Source organism: Microcaecilia unicolor, chromosome 3 (assembly GCF_901765095.1).
Source record: "Microcaecilia unicolor chromosome 3, aMicUni1.1, whole genome shotgun sequence".
Taxonomy (NCBI): domain Eukaryota; kingdom Metazoa; phylum Chordata; class Amphibia; order Gymnophiona; family Siphonopidae; genus Microcaecilia; species Microcaecilia unicolor.
In genome coordinates this window covers 62575131-62593476 of record NC_044033.1, presented here as the reverse complement: position 1 = coordinate 62593476, position 18346 = coordinate 62575131, and the positions used below count along the sequence as shown (strand labels likewise).

Here is an 18346-nt window from a genome sequence, read left to right as displayed (position 1 = left end):
TGGCAAACAAAGAAAAAGGCATTTTTTGTAGGTGCGCTAAAATATAATTCTGCATTCCCAAAACACGCATCTACATTACCGCAGGCCATTTTTCAGCGCACCTTAATAAAAGGACCCCTCAGTTAAGTACAATCATTCTGTAGAGATGTGAATAGTTCTAGAGGACTGAAGAAAAGCTGTCATTGCCTCTCTTCAGGAGAATGAGAACAGTGATGACGCTGGTCATCAGAGACCAATCAGTCTGACCTTACTGGTGTGTAAATTGATGGAGTTACCAGTAAAAAAAGGAAATACTTAAGTATCTCAAATCCAGCAGATTGCAGGTTGTAAGAAATAGTGGTTTTACCAAATGAAAACAAATTGTACCAATTTCTTTTACTAGAAGATCAAGGAATTAGATCAGAAGCAGACGTCTGAGGCAGACTGGATATACTTACAGTGCTGAGAAAAAAAATCTGTGAACGCCCTAAGATAGTCTGTATTTCATCACAATTTATATTTTAAAAATATGATTATATCCTAATCTGAACCCTGATACAAGAAAGATAAGTATTCCTCTATGAACCTTTCATTCAATAATTGGTGCACCTTGCTGAGCAGCAAGAACTTCAACTAGACATTTCCATAATTGTTGGTCATCTGCGAGGCCCTCAGCCCATTCTTCTGTCAAAACTATTTCAACTCATGGGAAGACATCTAGGAAGAAACCACTACTCTCTATAAAGAGCAGCACTTTACTAAAATACAGAGGGCCCTGTTTATTAAGGCGCACTAGTGTTTTTAGCTCGTGCTAAAAATTAGCATGCGCTAACACTAGACACCTGTATATTCCTATGGGTGTCTCTAGCATTAGCACACGCTAATTTTTTGCATGCACCTACAGCACAGCTTAGTAACCAGGGCCCAGAGCATCCTATTGGTTCATAAATTCTCAGTACTGCAGATTCCAATAAATCTGAGGGTCATGCTTGACTTCTCTAAAGCACTGTACATAGGGAATGTGAACAGGCTCATAGTCCAACTATGCAAATATCCTAAGGTATGGGAATACACTCCATGTATAACCTCTAGGGCAGTGCTCATCAATCTTTTTGTGGCCATTATCACAGCCAAATAAAACTGTATGACCTCCCACCCCCACACCAAGGTGCAGAATAATGATGTACCTATGGAGAGTACACTTAGGTCATGACCCGAAATGCAGGTTTTGTGACCTCATTTGGGGTCCTGGCCCACCGTTTGGGAAGCTCTACTCTAGGGGTTCTGCAGAAAAGCTCTTGAAAAGAACACTATCACATGAAGAAAGACAAATAAAGGACAAGACTTGTGTGGAGGAGTGGCCTAGTGATTAGGGTGGTGGACTTTGGTCCTGAGGAGCTGAGTTCAATTCCCACTTCAGGCAGCTCCTTGTGACTCTGGGCAAGTCATGTAATCCTCCATTGCCCCAGGTACAAATAAGTACCTGTATATGTAAGCCACATTGAGCCTGCCATGAGTGGGAAAGCATGGGGTACAAATGTAACTAAAATAATTAACTTGTGTAATAGTTAGGGGATCCTTTTATTGAGCTGAGGTAATAAGTGGCCTTAGTGCCTTTACTTGGGTCTTTCCTGCATACTAAGGACATTTTTATTGCAGCTGTAAAATGGCCAGTTTTCTATTTTTTTGTATTAATGACCAGGCACCAAGGTTGCCATTAGCAAGCAGCCATATTTAAAATTTACCATACGAGCACTTACCACCACCCATTTTGTAGAAGATAAGGGCTCACACGGTACTCCTGCACTAACCAATTAGCACATTTACATCACTATATGCTAACTGGTTAGCATAGGCTCACTCTTCACCCATAACATACCTCCTAAAAAAAAAAAGTGGAATTTTTTAAGTGCATGGTTAGCATGTGCAAATTTTAGAGTTAGCACGGTATTCCTGAGCATGTCCTACGGTACTCTATTTTTAGCTGCATGTTAGATTTGTAAAAGAGTCGCTAAGTGCAGAATGCAATCCACTGATGCATTTTTTTATACCAATGTCACCCTGTAAACCCATCAGAATAACAAGCAGCAGTAAGTGAATAACAAAAGAATACAGAATTCCAAAAGAATCTTCCATCTTTTTTACTGTCAAAAATGACATTTTTCACAGAATGCAACACACCAATATTTTGTGCGAAAAAATATTTTTAAATAAACTTAGTTATGGGCTTTATTTTTAATATTCTGATATACATATATAACAAGGTTTATGGCATTGTAACCAGAATCCAAACAAAACAAAACAAAAAAAAAGGAAAAATATAGGATTGCTTTTTGTTTAATTCCGCTAACCAAACTGGTATACCTTACTATTAAGCACCAGCTCTAACCTGTTTTTCACACATTCATAACAAAATTATTGCACATTGAGCCACTGAAGGCATAGAATGGTCAAGTCCCTTTTTGTTGAAACTTCTTAAATTCAAATAGAAAAATAGAACCAGAAATTAAAGCACACAGTATTGACAGTGTTTAGTATTTCAGTCATTAATGAGTAGCTCTTTTGCAAATATCAAACTGAGTTTCTCTGCTTGGTTTCTTTACAAACATCTTGTCTATGAAAGCAAAGCATCTTGTATTGTACATCCAAAGTATACCTTCTGACCATCTGTCAGCAAATTTCTTCGGTCTATGAACCTGCACAGACTATAAGCCATAAACTCTATGAGTAGCAGAAAGCGAAGTTGTTTTATGTTTTTTTCTTTGTTTAAAAAAATAAAAATGAAGGAAATGTTTGTTCAGCTTCCTAAACATCAGTATTTTAGAAGTTAATTCTGAAGGGTGCTGAATGAACAGACATTCTCTCATCTTCATTTGCCATTTCCAAACCGGTCAAGGTTTCTGTTCTTCCATTATCCATGAAAAATAAAATAAAATGGTAGTATGGAAAACCAGATTATGTTATAATCCTTGAAAAAAAAACAAATCGTCACCAAACGACCGCTGTCACACCACAGTCTCCACCCCAATTAACTTTGGTGTCAGAATCCGTGGTGTGAGTCCACTGTTTAGGTCTTCCTCAAACTCCAATAGCTGCCCCATGAAGTTCAGGTTTGGAGAAATGATTGGCCGCTTCCCTTTGACAAATTTGTAGGCATCCGTCATAGTCATTCGCGTGTGCTTCATCAAGTAAGCAATCACAATGGTGGCAGAGCGGGAAACACCGGCTTGGCAATGGATCAAGAGGCCCTTTCCACCCTGGTGAGCTTCCTCTGAAAACAAATCATGAGTAAGGCAAAATTAAGACAACTAGAAAGTGCAATGCTCTAGAGCATTTTGGTTCAACTCATTTATTCACTATATATATATACTATTGTAAACTGCTCAGATGTAAATATAATGGGTGTTATATCAGCAGAGATGATTTTATTTTCAAAACATGTCCACTTTGCCCCCTCAAATCTCATAAGCCCCACAAGGGCTTACCTCTACACAAGGAGAGGAGGTTATCAACATGGGCCACAAATTATGCTAAATGGTAGCCCACCTTGATGCTTCCCCCCAAAGTTTGGCAATGTTAGGTCCATTCTTCTTTTCAAAGTTATAAAGGACCATATGCATACAAATTACATGTATTTCTTACAAGACAACTATCAAAGTTTTTCCCCTTCCATACCTTGCCCCCAAATCACTCCCCAACTTTTGAAAAAGTGAAAAAGTCAAGCTCCTCCCCTCTCCCCAAGGACCCACCTCTAAAACACTGCATTTGTAGCAGCTAGGTCTAGCCAATTAAACTTAAGTGGGGGTGAGGAAATATACACATAAAAACACAACTGACAACTCTCTGGGGCTTTTTACTAAAATGTGCTAAAATTTGCAGTTACTGCGACTTAACATGGGATTTTACAATCCAGTAGATGCAAATTTTACATGGCAGCTTTTGGGGACATTCCCACTATTTTTATTGCAGGACATGCATTAAACATTCCCATTAGTGCTCAGCATCTGCTGAGAGTTAACACAGGACCACTTACCACCTCCTATTTAAGAGGTGGTAGGTGGTCCTGTGTTAGCCAGTTAGCACACAGTAAGTGTAACATGGTAGCTGGCTAGCACTTCCATACCTGCTCACTACACATGCCACTGCATTTTTCAGATTTTTTTTCCCCTCAGGGGCTATAACACATGGTTTAACTACAGCATAACCTCTTCACATGGTCGCACGATAGCCTGTTTCTGCACATTAAAGACTTAATGGCCTTTAGTAAAAGGGCCCCTCTGTTTTAAGAAAGTCTCTCTGTTCTACTGAATTAAGGTTATAAAAGCAAGAAATTATGAAACCCACTCCCTAGAATTCATTACAAACTCATTTTACTTTACTAAAGGCTACTTTCCTCTACTCTTTCATGTGAGACCTTCCACACATGGGTCTATATAGTGAAGAAAGGGAGAAAACTAGCCAGGCTGCATGCAAATGACCTCATATCATGGAATGCAAGCACTTTGGGCTAGATTCTGTAAAGATTCTGCCAAAATGATGCGCGCTACGCTAATGTTCTGTAAAGAGCATTCTGCATGGAATGACTTTTACAGAATACTAGATTGGCGTGCATTTCATGCCTAACTTTGGGCATGGGTCAAAAGCACAAACAGGAAGAAGCCTCTTCATCAATACAACAAAGTCCAAGAAGAGTAGAGGATGACACAAATGACGACCAGCCGAGGGGATGAATCTGAGAAAATTCTTTATTGAAAGCACCAGCCACAAAGACCCGACACGGGTGACTTCCTCATTATGACTCACTAATGGCTGACAACCTGCCCTGTCTCATGCTTTAGGAAGTTCAGATCATACAAACTTACAGCTTGTATGTGATGAAACATTCACCAGTGCAGTGTTCTAAATAGTAAGCTCTGCATTACCAGAAATGCCATGGTAAGGATACAATTATTTTTGCTGAACTGATGTGGCAACATTAGATACCATCACAACCTGATTTGTGACCCCTGAAGCAGGTGGCTGCATCCATCGAAACACGGCCCATGTTGGGTCTTTGTGGCTGGTGCTTTCACTAAAGAATTTTCTCAGATTCATCCCTACGGCTGGTTGTCATTTGTTTCATACTGTACTCTTCTTGGACTAACTTTGGGTATGAGCATTTACGCCTGCCAAAGACTTGTGTAAAATACTCACACCCAACCAATGGTAGTTAAGCACGCAAATCCAGATATTGTGCCTAATTTCTGGGAACACCCCTTACCTGTCTGTGCCTCTTCCATGGCCACACCCCCTCTAGAATTGCACTCTATGAAATTTAGGCATGCATGTTATAGAATAGGGCGTAGGGCAGACCCATGCGAAACTCCTCATTGCTGCCAATGTTTGTTAATCCCAATAATTTATTTATTTTCAGTATTTATATACCGCCTAGACCTATCTGTGCCCAAAACTGCATGCCTGACTTTGGTCAACCTATACAGAATCCCTCCCTCAGTCCACAGTCTATGGTGTGGGGTTCCTGCCTCACCCAGGTCAACCCAAACATGCTAATCTAGTCCTGGAGTTGCTCCACTGCAAGCATGGAGTTGTAATTCTGACTTTCATGGGAAAAGTAAGTGTAATCTCTCAAGAACTACAAGAAATGGATGCAGTGGAAGAAAACTAGTCCGGCAAAAAATGGAGCCAGCTAGCATTTAAAAAGTTACTATAGGAATGTCTGAATATTTATAAAGATTTTAGAGCAGTTCATGACTAAGAAACTAGAATTAGTGGTTCAGGGTATAGTCTGTACCGTTCATAAATTTCTAACAGCTCTGAATTCTGCATTTTCTCTTTCTCTGCCAAATTGTTTGATATAAACTTGTAAATTAACACCTCAAACTCTTCTGTCATTCAACTTTATCAACTTGATTAAATTAATCTTTCTTTGTTGTTCAACAACATTATAAGATGATGAATCTGACAATTTAATGTTTTCAAGAAAACTAGGATACAATTCATTTATTCTGCCCATATAAACAACTATAAGCATCTATGCTTAATGTCTAAAATAAGTGCCAATACTGCAGATATAAAATGTTGGCTACGTTTTAAAAGTGCTTAAACTTAGCAACGGCATAAAACCCTCCGAGACAGAATACAAAATACCCAAACAGCAGTTTTTGCTTCCTTGTCATCAGGGCAGACTAAGCTAATTATGGGTTGGTTCCATTTCACCTACAGACTCATGGTTCTGCTTTACTTGGCGGGGCATAATTGAAAGGGGTACCCAAGTTTTCCTGAGGACGTACTCGCAGGGCGTCCTGGCGAAGGGGCGGGGAAACCCATATTATTGCAACAAGATGGGCATCCATCTTTTGTTTCAATAATATGGTTGGGGACGCCCAAATCTCAACATTTAGGTCGACCTTAGAGATGGTTGTCCCCGATTTTCGGCGATAATGGAAACCGAGGACACCCATCTCAGAAATGACCAAATCCAAGCCATTTGGTCATGGGAGGAGCCAGCATTCATAGTGCACTGGTCCAGCTGACATGCCAAGACCCCAACCGGGCACCCTAGGGGGCACTGCAGTGGACTTCAGAAATTTCTCCCAGGCGCACAGCTCCCTTCCCTTACCTTGGGTGATAAGTCCCCCAAGACCCACTACCCACAACTGTACAACACTACCATAGCCCTAAGGGGTGAAGGGAGACACCTACATGTGGGTACAGTAGGTTTCTGGTGAATTTTGAAGGGCTCACATTTACCACCACAAGTGTAACAGGTAGGGGGGATAGGCCTGGGTCCACCTGCCTGAAGTGCACTGCACCCAACTCAAACTGCTCCAGGGACCTGCATACTGCTGTCAGGGAGCTGGGTATGACATTTGAGGCTGGTATAGAGGCTGCCAAAAAATATTTTTAAAGTTTTTTTTTTAGGGTGGGAGGGGGTTAGTGACCACTGGGGGAGTAAGGGGAGGTCATCCCCGATTCCCTCCGGTGGTCATCTGGTCAGTTCGGGCATCTTTTTGAGGCTTGGTTGTAACAAAAAATGGACCAAGTAAAGTTGCCCAAGTGCTCGTCAGGGACGCCCTTTTTTCCATTATCAGTTGAGGACACCCATGTGTTAGGCACGCCCCAGTCCCGCCTTCGCTATGCTGCCGACATGCCCCTGTGAACTTTGGTCGTCCCCACGACGGAAAGCAGTTGAGGATGCCCAAAATTGGCTTTCGATTATGCCAATTTGGGCGACCCTGGGAGAAGGACGCCCATCTCCCGATTTGTGTCGAAAGATGGGCACCCTTCTCTTTCGAAAATAAGCCTGTTAGCATCATTTTAAAAGTCCTAATCTAACATGTACAGTGGAGGTCAAAGCAGGACTCATTCAATCTGTCCAACTGCCATGAAATTAGCTTTTAACCTACTCCTAAAAGTGTGTTGTACTGCATACATCTAATAGGACAACCATTAAGTAGTGACAGAGTAATTAGTGTTTAAACGCTAGCAGGAAGCATGTCAACTTGACTGACTTCAATTCACCAAAATTGAATCCCTCCTTTACCATAACCTTTTCTTCAAGTACAGTTTGACTCTGAAGTGGCCTAATGTACAGAGAATAATTCACTGCTGGGAAATATTTACCAATGAACTCAAAGGCCTCTTCAAAGTACTGCCTAAGATTCTGTTTGTTGCTGTCCGTGGCGGGGAGTCGTTTGTAGTTGAAGATGCCTTTCTCGTAGTGGTAGAGGGGGAGGTGGGTGGTCACATTGACAATATACCCAATATTCATCCTTTGCATCTTCTCCAAGTCCTGCGCATCATGCTCATTTCCAAGGAAAAGAAAAGGCAAGATAGGGGTCAGCTGTGCATTCTCTATGTCCGGAGTGGAGGGGATGGACTGAGGTAGTGTAGCTGGCACCAGTGATGCCCCTCCTCCTCCATCTGGGCACTCTTGTAACTGGAGAGAGTTATCACAGAGGTTTTCATGGTTCTGTTTAAAACTGCTGAGTCCTCCTAAAAACAACAGGAGATAAAGGTGAAATCAACTTATGCACTTGACTTTCATTTAATAAAATATCCCATTTTTATAAATGAATTGCTGATCCTGCATGAATACATAGACGTGTATTCTTATAGCGTAAGTTAGTATTAACCTGTTTTCCAAGCAAACCAGGAAACAGTGGCAGAGTTGAGCTAGGACAGTTCAGTCCTAGAGAGATCTCTCACACCATGGGTCAGGTAAGGATTCTGCAGAGGAAGTGTTCAGAGCCTCTGGAGAAGGGAAAGGAAATTACTGTATTTCACCTGGTGGCCAGATTTAAAGCCCATGACACAGTGTTCTGGAAGAAGACCTGGTGTATGGCTCCTGGCCTCAGAACCATTGTTTGTTACAATGACTGGACAAGCAACATTAGGTGGGTGGATTACTGGGATAGACTGAAGGTTGGTTCATGGTGCCAGAATCCCAGCCCTGGTTCCAATCAAGGTGGAAAAAATAAAGGAAAAAGCTGCCTGGCCTAGAGAAAAAGCAACCACAATATTTGTGCCATCTACAGTGATGAATACCCATATACAGTAGATGGTTTGTTCACAAAACACTACTGGATTCTCATAACTTTTCATCTATCCCTTCCTGTTTAATATATTGTTTTAAAATCACATCTCATTACAATACAAAAGCTCAATATACTGGGAATCTAGAAAGCAAAATATAGTGGTTGCTTGATACAAAGCAATCCATTCCAGACACGTTTCTGTGGACTGCGGGAAAAAAGTCTGCCATCTCATTGTTTACATCAGTCGCTTGCTCCTCAGAATAGATTCTTTAAAGGAGGTAAAACCAAAACATTTGCAACATGCTTAGCATAAAAAGTGAAAAGGGATACTGCTAATATGCAGAAGTCTTTTAGTAGGATGAAAAGGACTGGAAGACTAAAAAACATGTGCAATCACCACTCCTTCCTTTTTGTGTAAAACAGTGCCAGATGCTGCATATATTAGCCTCATACGCAGCATGAATGATGCTCCTTGCTATCACTCACAAAGCAGCGGCTGGTATATCCTGGCAAAACATAGGATAGTATGGTTTTTCCAAGAGGTGCATTTCTACTCAGGACTGCATTTTTAAACACGCTTTGCTATAAAATAAAGGGACAGATAAAGTTTCTGTGATGCAATCTTAGTGGCCTATGAATGGCCAGACTTTGAATCAGTGATTCTGCACCTTGACATAGGAAATAAATTGCACAAGAAACAACTAGCAGGGCAAGTCCTGGAGGCTGGCCAATCATAGCTCTCAGTGCCCTTCAAGACACTCTAGCTGTCCTCTTCCTCACTGAGCCACAGCAGACAAGACATTACTGACCAGGCGTGTCTGCCTGATGTGCAGATCCTGTCAACCAGCATATGCAGCTTGCAATACATTATTCCCTTCTTCCCCAGGCATAGTGATGAAGAGGTCAATGACCACACTTCATTTGTTCTTCTCTTCTCACATTACCAGAACAGATCACAAATGGTAATTTTCAAAAGTATTTTTAGAAATACTGTAAAGAAGTGTTTTTATAAAAATAAGTTTTCCATCTGATGTGCATGTAGAATTTACATTTGCACAGCCTTTATACAGGTAAATTTAGGGGCCCTTTTACTAACATGGTATTTTGTGTAAAGATCAATTTTATCCATTGGTTTTAATGGGTAAGGTTGATTCCAACATGGAAATTGATTAGGAATTCTAAAGGTAGCTGACAGTCTGCGAATCAGTGCCTGATTGGTGACAAGTCAGGTGGCTGAGCGGAGGCTTGGTTACTAGGGGCAACAGTGTGGTTTACAGAGGGATAGGAACTGAAGACGCTGAGAGGGACAGACCTATGTGACATGAGCTCTGCCTGTGTGTGTGGAAAGTGGGTCTGAATCAGTGAGAGAGTTTAAGTAAAACATAGGGTGTGACTGCGCTAAAGAGGAGCTGACAGCTGAGAGAGAGCTGTTTTATCAGACAGAGATCCTGAACTGTGTGCTTGAATGTGGAGGTATTTTACAGGGTGTCTGAAGTTATAAGTTATTTTAAATATAAGTTGTATAACAAGCAAGTAAAATTTGTTTATTTATTTATCTATTTTTGTTCCAAGTGTGGATTGAGTGAGGATGGGTCTTGTAATAAATCCTGCCCCAGCTGAATAGATTCACAGCTGTATACAACCCATCGGCCATTATTTATAAAATTTTAAGTAAGAATGTATGTTTGATGAAGGTGGAATATAGAGAGAATACAAAGTGAGCACTGGAGTCAGTGGCATTCCTGGCCTGGATGGCAACCGGGGCGGAGCGCCGATGCGCCCCCCTGGTTGCAGCGTGCCCCCCCCCCCCCCGCTAAATGACACCTTCGCCCCCCCTTCCGGCGAAATGACACCCCCCTGGTGCACGCCGCTGGGGGGGGTGCCGCAGCGCGCGCCTGCTCCCAGTTCGCTAAATTTCGCTTCGCTGCAGCTCCCTCTGCCCCGGAACAGGAAGTAACCTGTTCCGGGGCAGAGGGAGCTGCAGCGAACGAGCGACGAAGTTTAGCAAACTCAGAGCAGGCGCGCACCGCAGCACCCCCCAGCGGCGTGCACCCGGGGCGGACCACCCCCACCGCCCCCCCTTGGTACCCACTGACTGGAGTGAGACTGTGAGTGTCTTTTGCCAGTCCATGAAGAGTGTTCCTCTTTAGAGAGGGAAATAAGTACAAGAAAGGTTTTCCTGGATAGGGAAACTAATTTTTTTTTTTTATAATTAGAGAGTTGGCCACAGTAAAGAAAAAATAAATTAATTCCTATTTAGAATTCCTGTTAGATAGGAAGCTAGGGTTTTATTTCCCTTTGAATTAATTAAAGAATAGGTCACGGAAGCAGCTGAAGGGACAACGCTGGATCAACAAGTGCACCAACAGTCAAGAAAGACCAAAGGTAACAACAGTCAAGAAAGGTCAACAAACCAGCTAAGTGTCCCAGCATTCACAATTTCCGACAGTTTAAGAGACTAAGTATGCACATAATCACCTGATAACTGAGAGATTAAAATTGTCTGAGTTCATTCAAGTAGAGGAGAGTTGGTTCTGAAAGTAACATACAAGGGAACATAAAGTATCAACTCCTTTCCTGGAGTGAGTGAGTAAAGGAAAAAAAAATAGAATTTACTACTTATCTGATGTTTTTTTTCCCATATTGTGTGAAGTTTGGGTTGAAGGGGGGATTTGTTGTTTAAAAATAGTAAACATTTTCTGGGAAAAAATATTATAAGGAAACCTAAAGAAATTGTGAAATCAATCTTCTTATTCATTCAAATATGGTTAATGGCTTTTAAAACATTTTGCGCAATAAATTATTTTAAATCAATACTCTAGTGTGCAATTTTGATATTGTTCTTAATGTTTGTAACATCATAGGAAATTCCTGGACAATTTCAAAGTGCACATTATAAAACGTTCATAATTCTGGAATTTCCTAAATTTTCTGTAAAATTCTTATTGGTGAATGCTTAAGCGGGAGACCCCTATACCGTGCTAATAACATCTAACCATCCTAATTAAAATTCATCAATGAGGGTGTTATACTGTATGCAATTCTGGTCACCATATCTCAAAATAGATATAGCAGAAAGATACAGAGAAGGGCGACGAAAATGGTAACGGGGATGAGATGCCTTCCCTATAAGGAAGGACTAAAGCAGCTAGGGCTCTTCAGCTTGGAGAAAAGACAGCTGAGGGGAGATAAGATAGATGTCTATAAAATAATGGAGTGGAGTGGAACAAGTAGACGTGAATCGCTTGTTTATTCTTTCCAAAAATACCAGGACTAGGTGGCATGCAATGAAGCTACAAAGTAGTAAATGTAATACAAATCGGAGAAAATGTTTCTTCACTCAACATGCAATTAAACTCTGGAATTCGTTGCCAGAGATTGTAGCAAAAGCAGTAAGCTTAGCAGGGCTTAAAAAAGGTTTGGATAACTTTCTAAAAAAAAAAAAAGTTCATAAGCCATTATGAAGATGGACTTGGGAAAAATCCACTGCTTATTTCTAGGATAAGCAGCATAAAATCTGTTTTACAGTTCTGGGATCTTCCCACGTACTTTTGACCTGGATTGGCCACTGTTGGAAACAGGATACTGGGCTTGATGGACCTTCGGTCTGTCCCAATATTGCAATGCTTATGTTCTTATGCTATGTTCCTATGAGCACAAACACAAGAAAAGCTACTTTGTCTAGAGCCTTCAGTGCAATAAGTTCATTCTCAGGAACCAATGATTTAATAGTGACAGGTGGCTCAGGTTTGCATTTGCCTAGCCGAAAAAAAAATAAGGTAACAAGGAAGGTTATCACTCTTCTCCCTATGCAAAGAGAGAGAGAGAGAACGAGTGTGTTTACAAATAGTGCATGTTTAAGCTCAAATCACCTTTGTTTTTCATCCATAGATATTTTTTTGAATTTCCCTAGTATCAACTGTGGATCAAAAACAAAGAATGATGCCAAACAAATAGAGTAATAAATGCACGAAGAAATATCTGTGTACCAGTGCATCAACAAAATGTTTTCCCTCCCTCTTAAAAAAAAAAGGCTTCTGGCACATACTAATAACATTCCCTACATCATTTGACTTAATTTAGTATTATTTTTGACTAGTCATATCCTCCCAGGAAAGCACCTGAAAACAATTGAGGGGCTCTTTTACTAAGCCGCGTAGGCGCCTATGCACACCCAAATGCATGCCAATTGGGAACTATCGCCCGGCTACCACGTGGCCCGGGTGGTAATTTCATTTTTTATGCGCGTCCACTACACATGTCAAAACATTTCCAGTTAATGTGTGAGACCTTACCGCTAAGTCAATGGGTGGCAGTAAGGTCTTAGGCTCAAAATAGACGCACGCCAATTTTTATTTTGCCTCGCATCCATTTTCGGCCAAAAAAAGGCCTTTTTTGCAGGTGCACTGAAAAATGGACCTGCACCTGTCCAATACACGTGTCTACACCAGCGCAGGCCATTTTTCAGCGCCCCTTAGTAAAAAGACCCCTTAATTAATTGAATATATATACACACACTCTGTAATTATATGACACTTTCTCAAGAGTTGACTATAGAGTAACCATCCTTCGATTACAGGCTGAGTTCTGCTGTCTAATATCTACACACAATTAATTTCTAACAACTAGCAATGTTTGAAGTACCCAGTGTTCTCTCATTTAGATAAAGGCAAACTGTCTTCTACCACTATGCACTGCAGCTAATCAATTTCTCAGGATATCCACGTGAAGAACAAGAAAACTCCATCTCAATAGACCTATTAGGAGACATGAAAAATAGCAAAATATCCAGAGTCCTTACAGGCAGTCAGGAGGGGAAGTCAGCAAATCTGGCTCTATTCCTTCATATGATCTCACTCATAACATGCTCTGTCCTAATATAAAATTATACTTTTTGATAAATAATAAATTGGGAATACAAAACAAAATGCAGTTTTAAAATATTATGATTGCATCCACTGTCCCAAGCTAATGATATATATTCATGTGCTTTGCATGCATCACTGCAATGTAATCCTGGGGTTCTCATAATGAGTCGAACAACCAAGCTCTGGTGTATATAGATGCACAGTGGTGGGGGAGGCTTAGTGGGAAGGGTTTCCAACCATTTTTAAACAGAAGTATCTGCCTTTCTTAATAGGCTGTAAATCTCAAGAAACAGGAACTGTGCATTATCCCCCTAATTCTGTAAAAGTCACCAGTTTATCAAGCTATTAGCACCAACAATTAGCTTTTTAACAAGCAATTATTGGCACAAATTAAATTTAATTGAATGCGCAACGTGAAAAATGGGGCATGGAAATGGGAGGATTATGGGCGGAATGGGGTTGTTCCTAAAATTAATGCATGTTGTTATAGAATACTACTACTACTACTATTTAGCATTTCTAAAGCGCTACAAGGCGTACGCAGCGCTGCACAATAATAATGGGGATAGGCGCCACTATAGGTACGTACACATAGGCGCCCAGTATAAGAGGCTTGGGGAGGCTAAGCCTCCCCTGCTGCAGCAGGATGGATCAGCTGTGGAGTCCCTGCTCTGGGGGGTTTAAATTGTTGATTTACCTCCATCCTCACAGCAGGAGCTGCAGTGAAAGCCCATCTCTAGCCTTGTGTAACCAGTTGTAGAAATTGGTTTATGGTTTAATTTGTTTACCTTACTGCTGGGAGAGCAGGGGGGGGGGGGTTGGCTGGAGGTGTCCTGGGTTGCCAGGGAGATATTTAACGAGGATGACTTCCTGACCTGCACATGAGCAGTTCATACCAAAGAGACTTGCTCTGACACCTGAGGACAGATAGCAGCAGAATCGGATACTGGGCCAGCATGATCAGAAAAAGTCATCAGACAACAAAGGTAGAAAAGATCATTTTATTTTCATTATAGTGTTTGGAATATGTCCACTTTGAGAATCAGGTGCTCAACATTAAAAGTTTATATTTATTTATTTATTTACTTATTTATGGCATTTTATCCCACATTAAACATGAATTAGGGTGTTTTGTGGCTCTACATGAGAATTGTGATATTATGATCCCTTGTTTCATATTGTTGACGGTCTGCATTTTCCGTATGGGTGGTATATTGGTGTATTAGGTTCTGCCCAGTGTAATATTTATGGTACAGTAAGGTTCTGAGTGTGTTTTTGCACAAAGTTGTGCATAATGTGTTGTAGTTCAGCGATTGTGGTTAGTATATGCTTTGAGTAACCACTTTATTCTTTGACATATGATACATACCTAATATCTAAATTTAATAAAAGGTATTAATTGTGACTTTTATTTTTATTTATTTATTTTTTTCTGTGTGTTATCAGACAATTATGGATTTAAGCCCCACCCCAGCCCCACCCCTAACCCCACCCCTTTAGCCTCCCCAAACAGTTGGGCCACCGACCGCCTATGTGCGTACATTTGCACTACATTTCAGTTGGTGGAAATGGCCATGTCTAAAGTTAGGAGCAATTCCCAGGCATAAGCGCTATTCTATAAACCGTGCCTAACTAAGCGCGACTTATAGAATAGTGCTTTTTTCAGCACCATATATAGAATTCACCCCTATATATGGAGCTATGCATACCTGGTAGCACTACACGTGTTAATACTAATAAGCTCCTAAAAGACAGGCTGTAAACAGAGGCTAAAAAAAATTTCTGGATGTTGTAGGAAAGAAACAGATTTGGACAATTCTGTTTACAACAACTGCAAAATGAAATACCTGAAATATATATTATACAAATATATTGTCAATATTACTGTTCTGAAAGTCAAGGCAGCTGGCCTTGGGATTGTAAATTAATGTACCTTGTAAGCAAACTGCATCAATTCTTTTAGTATTATTATTACGGCGATCCAGCATCTCCATTTTAATGCTTTCCGAGTCCTGCCTCAGACTCTACATGACAGCATTTTGATAGAAAGTAAAGCATTAGAGGTGACTATTTTATTTTTAAATTTCTGTTCTGCATTCTGTAGCTCTGTGTAAGAAAGATATCCGACTTCTAATCCTTTCAAAATGGAAATAAAGATCAACACTGAAATAAAGGTGATACCTTTGCAATGGGCTACCTTGATTGCCAAAACCTAGGGGTCCTTGTACTAAGGTGCGCTGAAAAATGGCTTCCAGTAGTGTAGGCACGGATTTTGGGCACACGCAGAATCATTTTTCAGCGCACCTGTAAAAAATGCCTTTTTAAAATTTTTGCCGAAAATGGATGTGCGGCAAATCAAAATTGCTGCGCGTCCATTTTGGGCCTTCGACCTTACCGCCAGCCAATGACCTAGCGGTAAAGTCTCACGCGGTAACCGGGCAGTAATGACCTATGCATGCCAAACACCACTTGGCGCGTGTCCATTACGTGTGGCCGAAAATAAAAATAATTTTCGGACGCACACCAAAAATGACATTATTGCAAGTGCCTAGCGGTAGCCATGAAGTAACTCCATTTTGGTGTGCGTTGGACACGTATTGAGCCTTACGCAGCTTAGTAAATGGGTCCCCTAGTTAGTTAAACATTTGCTTCCTCAGATCCAAAGAGGAGTAGCCCAACCCCACTATGCAAAAGTGACAAGGCAAGGCAGGAAAGTTCAAACTATCAGAACAGACTCAGCTAGCCCCAAGTGTTCTGGTGCCCTCTGTATGTGATATCTGATTTTCAGAAAAGAAGATGAATCCCTATTAGGACACAAATACCTGATTTACAGACATGTTGGCACATAGAATGATGGAGACTATATTGAAGACAGAGACCAACAATTTAGATCTCTAGAAATCTGTTTATCTTTGTGATGGCCTAAGCATCCCTCAAGCCATATTATCCTGACTGAACTTGCAGGGGATATAACTGTTGTTCATGGCATCTCAGCTCTGGACCTTGGGTCCTTCCAACAGGTTTGTTTTTCAGAATGATCAACACATACAAATTAAGCCACTTTGTAATGAAAATATATGTAAATATGTTAACATAAATCTTCATTGTACCTATTATTGAAGCCAGACCTGCTGGGACAAAAAGGCATGAGAAATAAGATTTGAGAGCAGCTGTAGGACACAGAACATTAGCTGTAATCATGGCATGCATACTTGATTGAGCTAGCTCTTCTAAATGCCTTCAATTGTATTGTACTAGGTCAATGGAATGTGGTCAAGGCCTTCTAAGGCTTCAGTGAATCCCCACAAGAGGCATAGCCCCTAACACAGGTTCCTAGTTAGCGTGCTACGCCCATGGGGGAATTTCAGAACTGGTGAGAAACTTACAATGGCCGAGAGAGAGACAAGAGGAGACGGGCAAAGGTGTAGTGTGTCTAGTTATGTTAGGGTTCTATGGAGCAGGTGGACAATTAAACACCAGGACCCACTCCATGTCTCCCCCTCTCCCTCCCTAGTCGAGCTATGCAGGGGAGCAGCAAACTCTTCCTCTTTCTTACTCCTGTGGGATCCCCTCCGGGCAGCAGGGGCCCTCAGCAATCAGCACTTCTTAATTTTCTGCTCTGCTGCCTCCTCCTCCTCCTCCTCCTCCTCCTTCTACTCCTCTGCCAGCTTTCTTCTGAGAATGGAATAGTGCTGAGCTGGTGAACTAACAAAATTATAGGTGCTTGTATGGTTCCCGGTTCACAAGAAGTTGACAGAGGAGGTGGTGGCAGCTAAGAACTGCTGCTTGGTTGGCTTCTGCTGTTAGCTAGATGTGTCCCTCAGGGGAAAGGGAAAGCGATGCCAGTGGAGTGAAGGGAGGGTAATGATGCCAGGGGTAAGGGGGGAGAGCAGGAGAAGAAAGACAATAAAACAAATATTCATACCCCTCCTACTTCGGATTGATTGGTGAAGCATGGAATGAAATAAAATAAAATAAACAGACTAGGAGAGAATACTAGGGGAAAAGAAAGATACTACTACTACTTATCATTTCTATAGCGCTACTAGATTTACGCAGCACTGTACACTTGAACATGAAGAGACAGTCCCTGCTCGATACAGCTTATAATCTAATTAGGACAAGTGAACAAGAGTTAGGAGTTAAAAGCAGCATCAAAAAGGTGGGCTTTTAGCTTAGATTTGAAGACGGTCAGAGATGGAGCTTGACGTACCGGCTCAGGAAATCTATTCCAGGCATATGGTGCAGCAAGATAAAAGGAATGGAGTCTGGAGTTAGCAGTGGAGGAGGAGGGTACAGATAAGAGAGATGTACCCAGTGAACGGAGTTCCCGGGGAGGAATGTAGGGAGAGATGAGAGTGGAGAGGTACTGAGGAGCTGCAGAGTGAATGCACTTATAGGTAGTGTACACTAAAGGTGCGAAGCAAAAGGTAGGAGGAGAACCAGGAAAGAACAGAGCCCTGGAATCCAAGAGAAGACAGTGTATCAAGGAGTAGGCTGTGATCAACAGTGTCAAAAGCGGCGGATAGATCGAAAAGGATGAGGATACAATAGAGACCTTTGGATTTGGCCAGTAACAGGTCGTTGGAAACTTTTGTAAGTGCAGTTTCAGTTGAATGAAGAGGGCGAAAGCCAGACTGGAGTGGGTCAAGAATGGCATAAGATGAAAGAAAGTCAAGACAGTGGCGATGAACGGCGTTCAAGTATCTTGGAGAGGAAGGGAAGGAGGGAGATGGGTCAATAGTTGGAAGGACATGTAGGGTCAAGTGAGGGCTTCTTAAGGAGTGGTGTGACCACAGCATGTTTGAAGGCATCAGGAACGGTCGCAGTGGAAAGTGAAAGATTGAGGATATGACAGATAAAAGGGGTAAGAGTAGGAGAGATGGTGTTAAGAAGGTGGGTAGGAATGGGATCAGAGGAACAGGTAGTTCGTTTAGAGGAGGAGAGAAGGTGTGTTGTTTC

At 41.4% G+C, this 18346-nt stretch overlaps 1 protein-coding gene across 2 annotated transcripts in view; it reads right to left on the bottom strand.

Moving 5' to 3' along the window:
* Positions 1-2114: 2114 nt before the first annotated feature.
* Positions 2115-18346, bottom strand: part of DUSP10 (dual specificity phosphatase 10) — a 65289-nt gene continuing 49057 nt past the window's right edge. For both annotated transcript variants that reach the window (XM_030195996.1, XM_030195997.1), the window contains exons 3-4: positions 7603-7974; positions 2115-3250 (exon numbers count right to left, since the gene is read on the bottom strand). In XM_030195996.1, the coding sequence (XP_030051856.1) occupies positions 2985-3250; positions 7603-7974 (638 nt within the window). In that variant the 3' untranslated portion in view covers positions 2115-2984. The remainder of the gene's footprint in view (positions 3251-7602; positions 7975-18346) is intronic.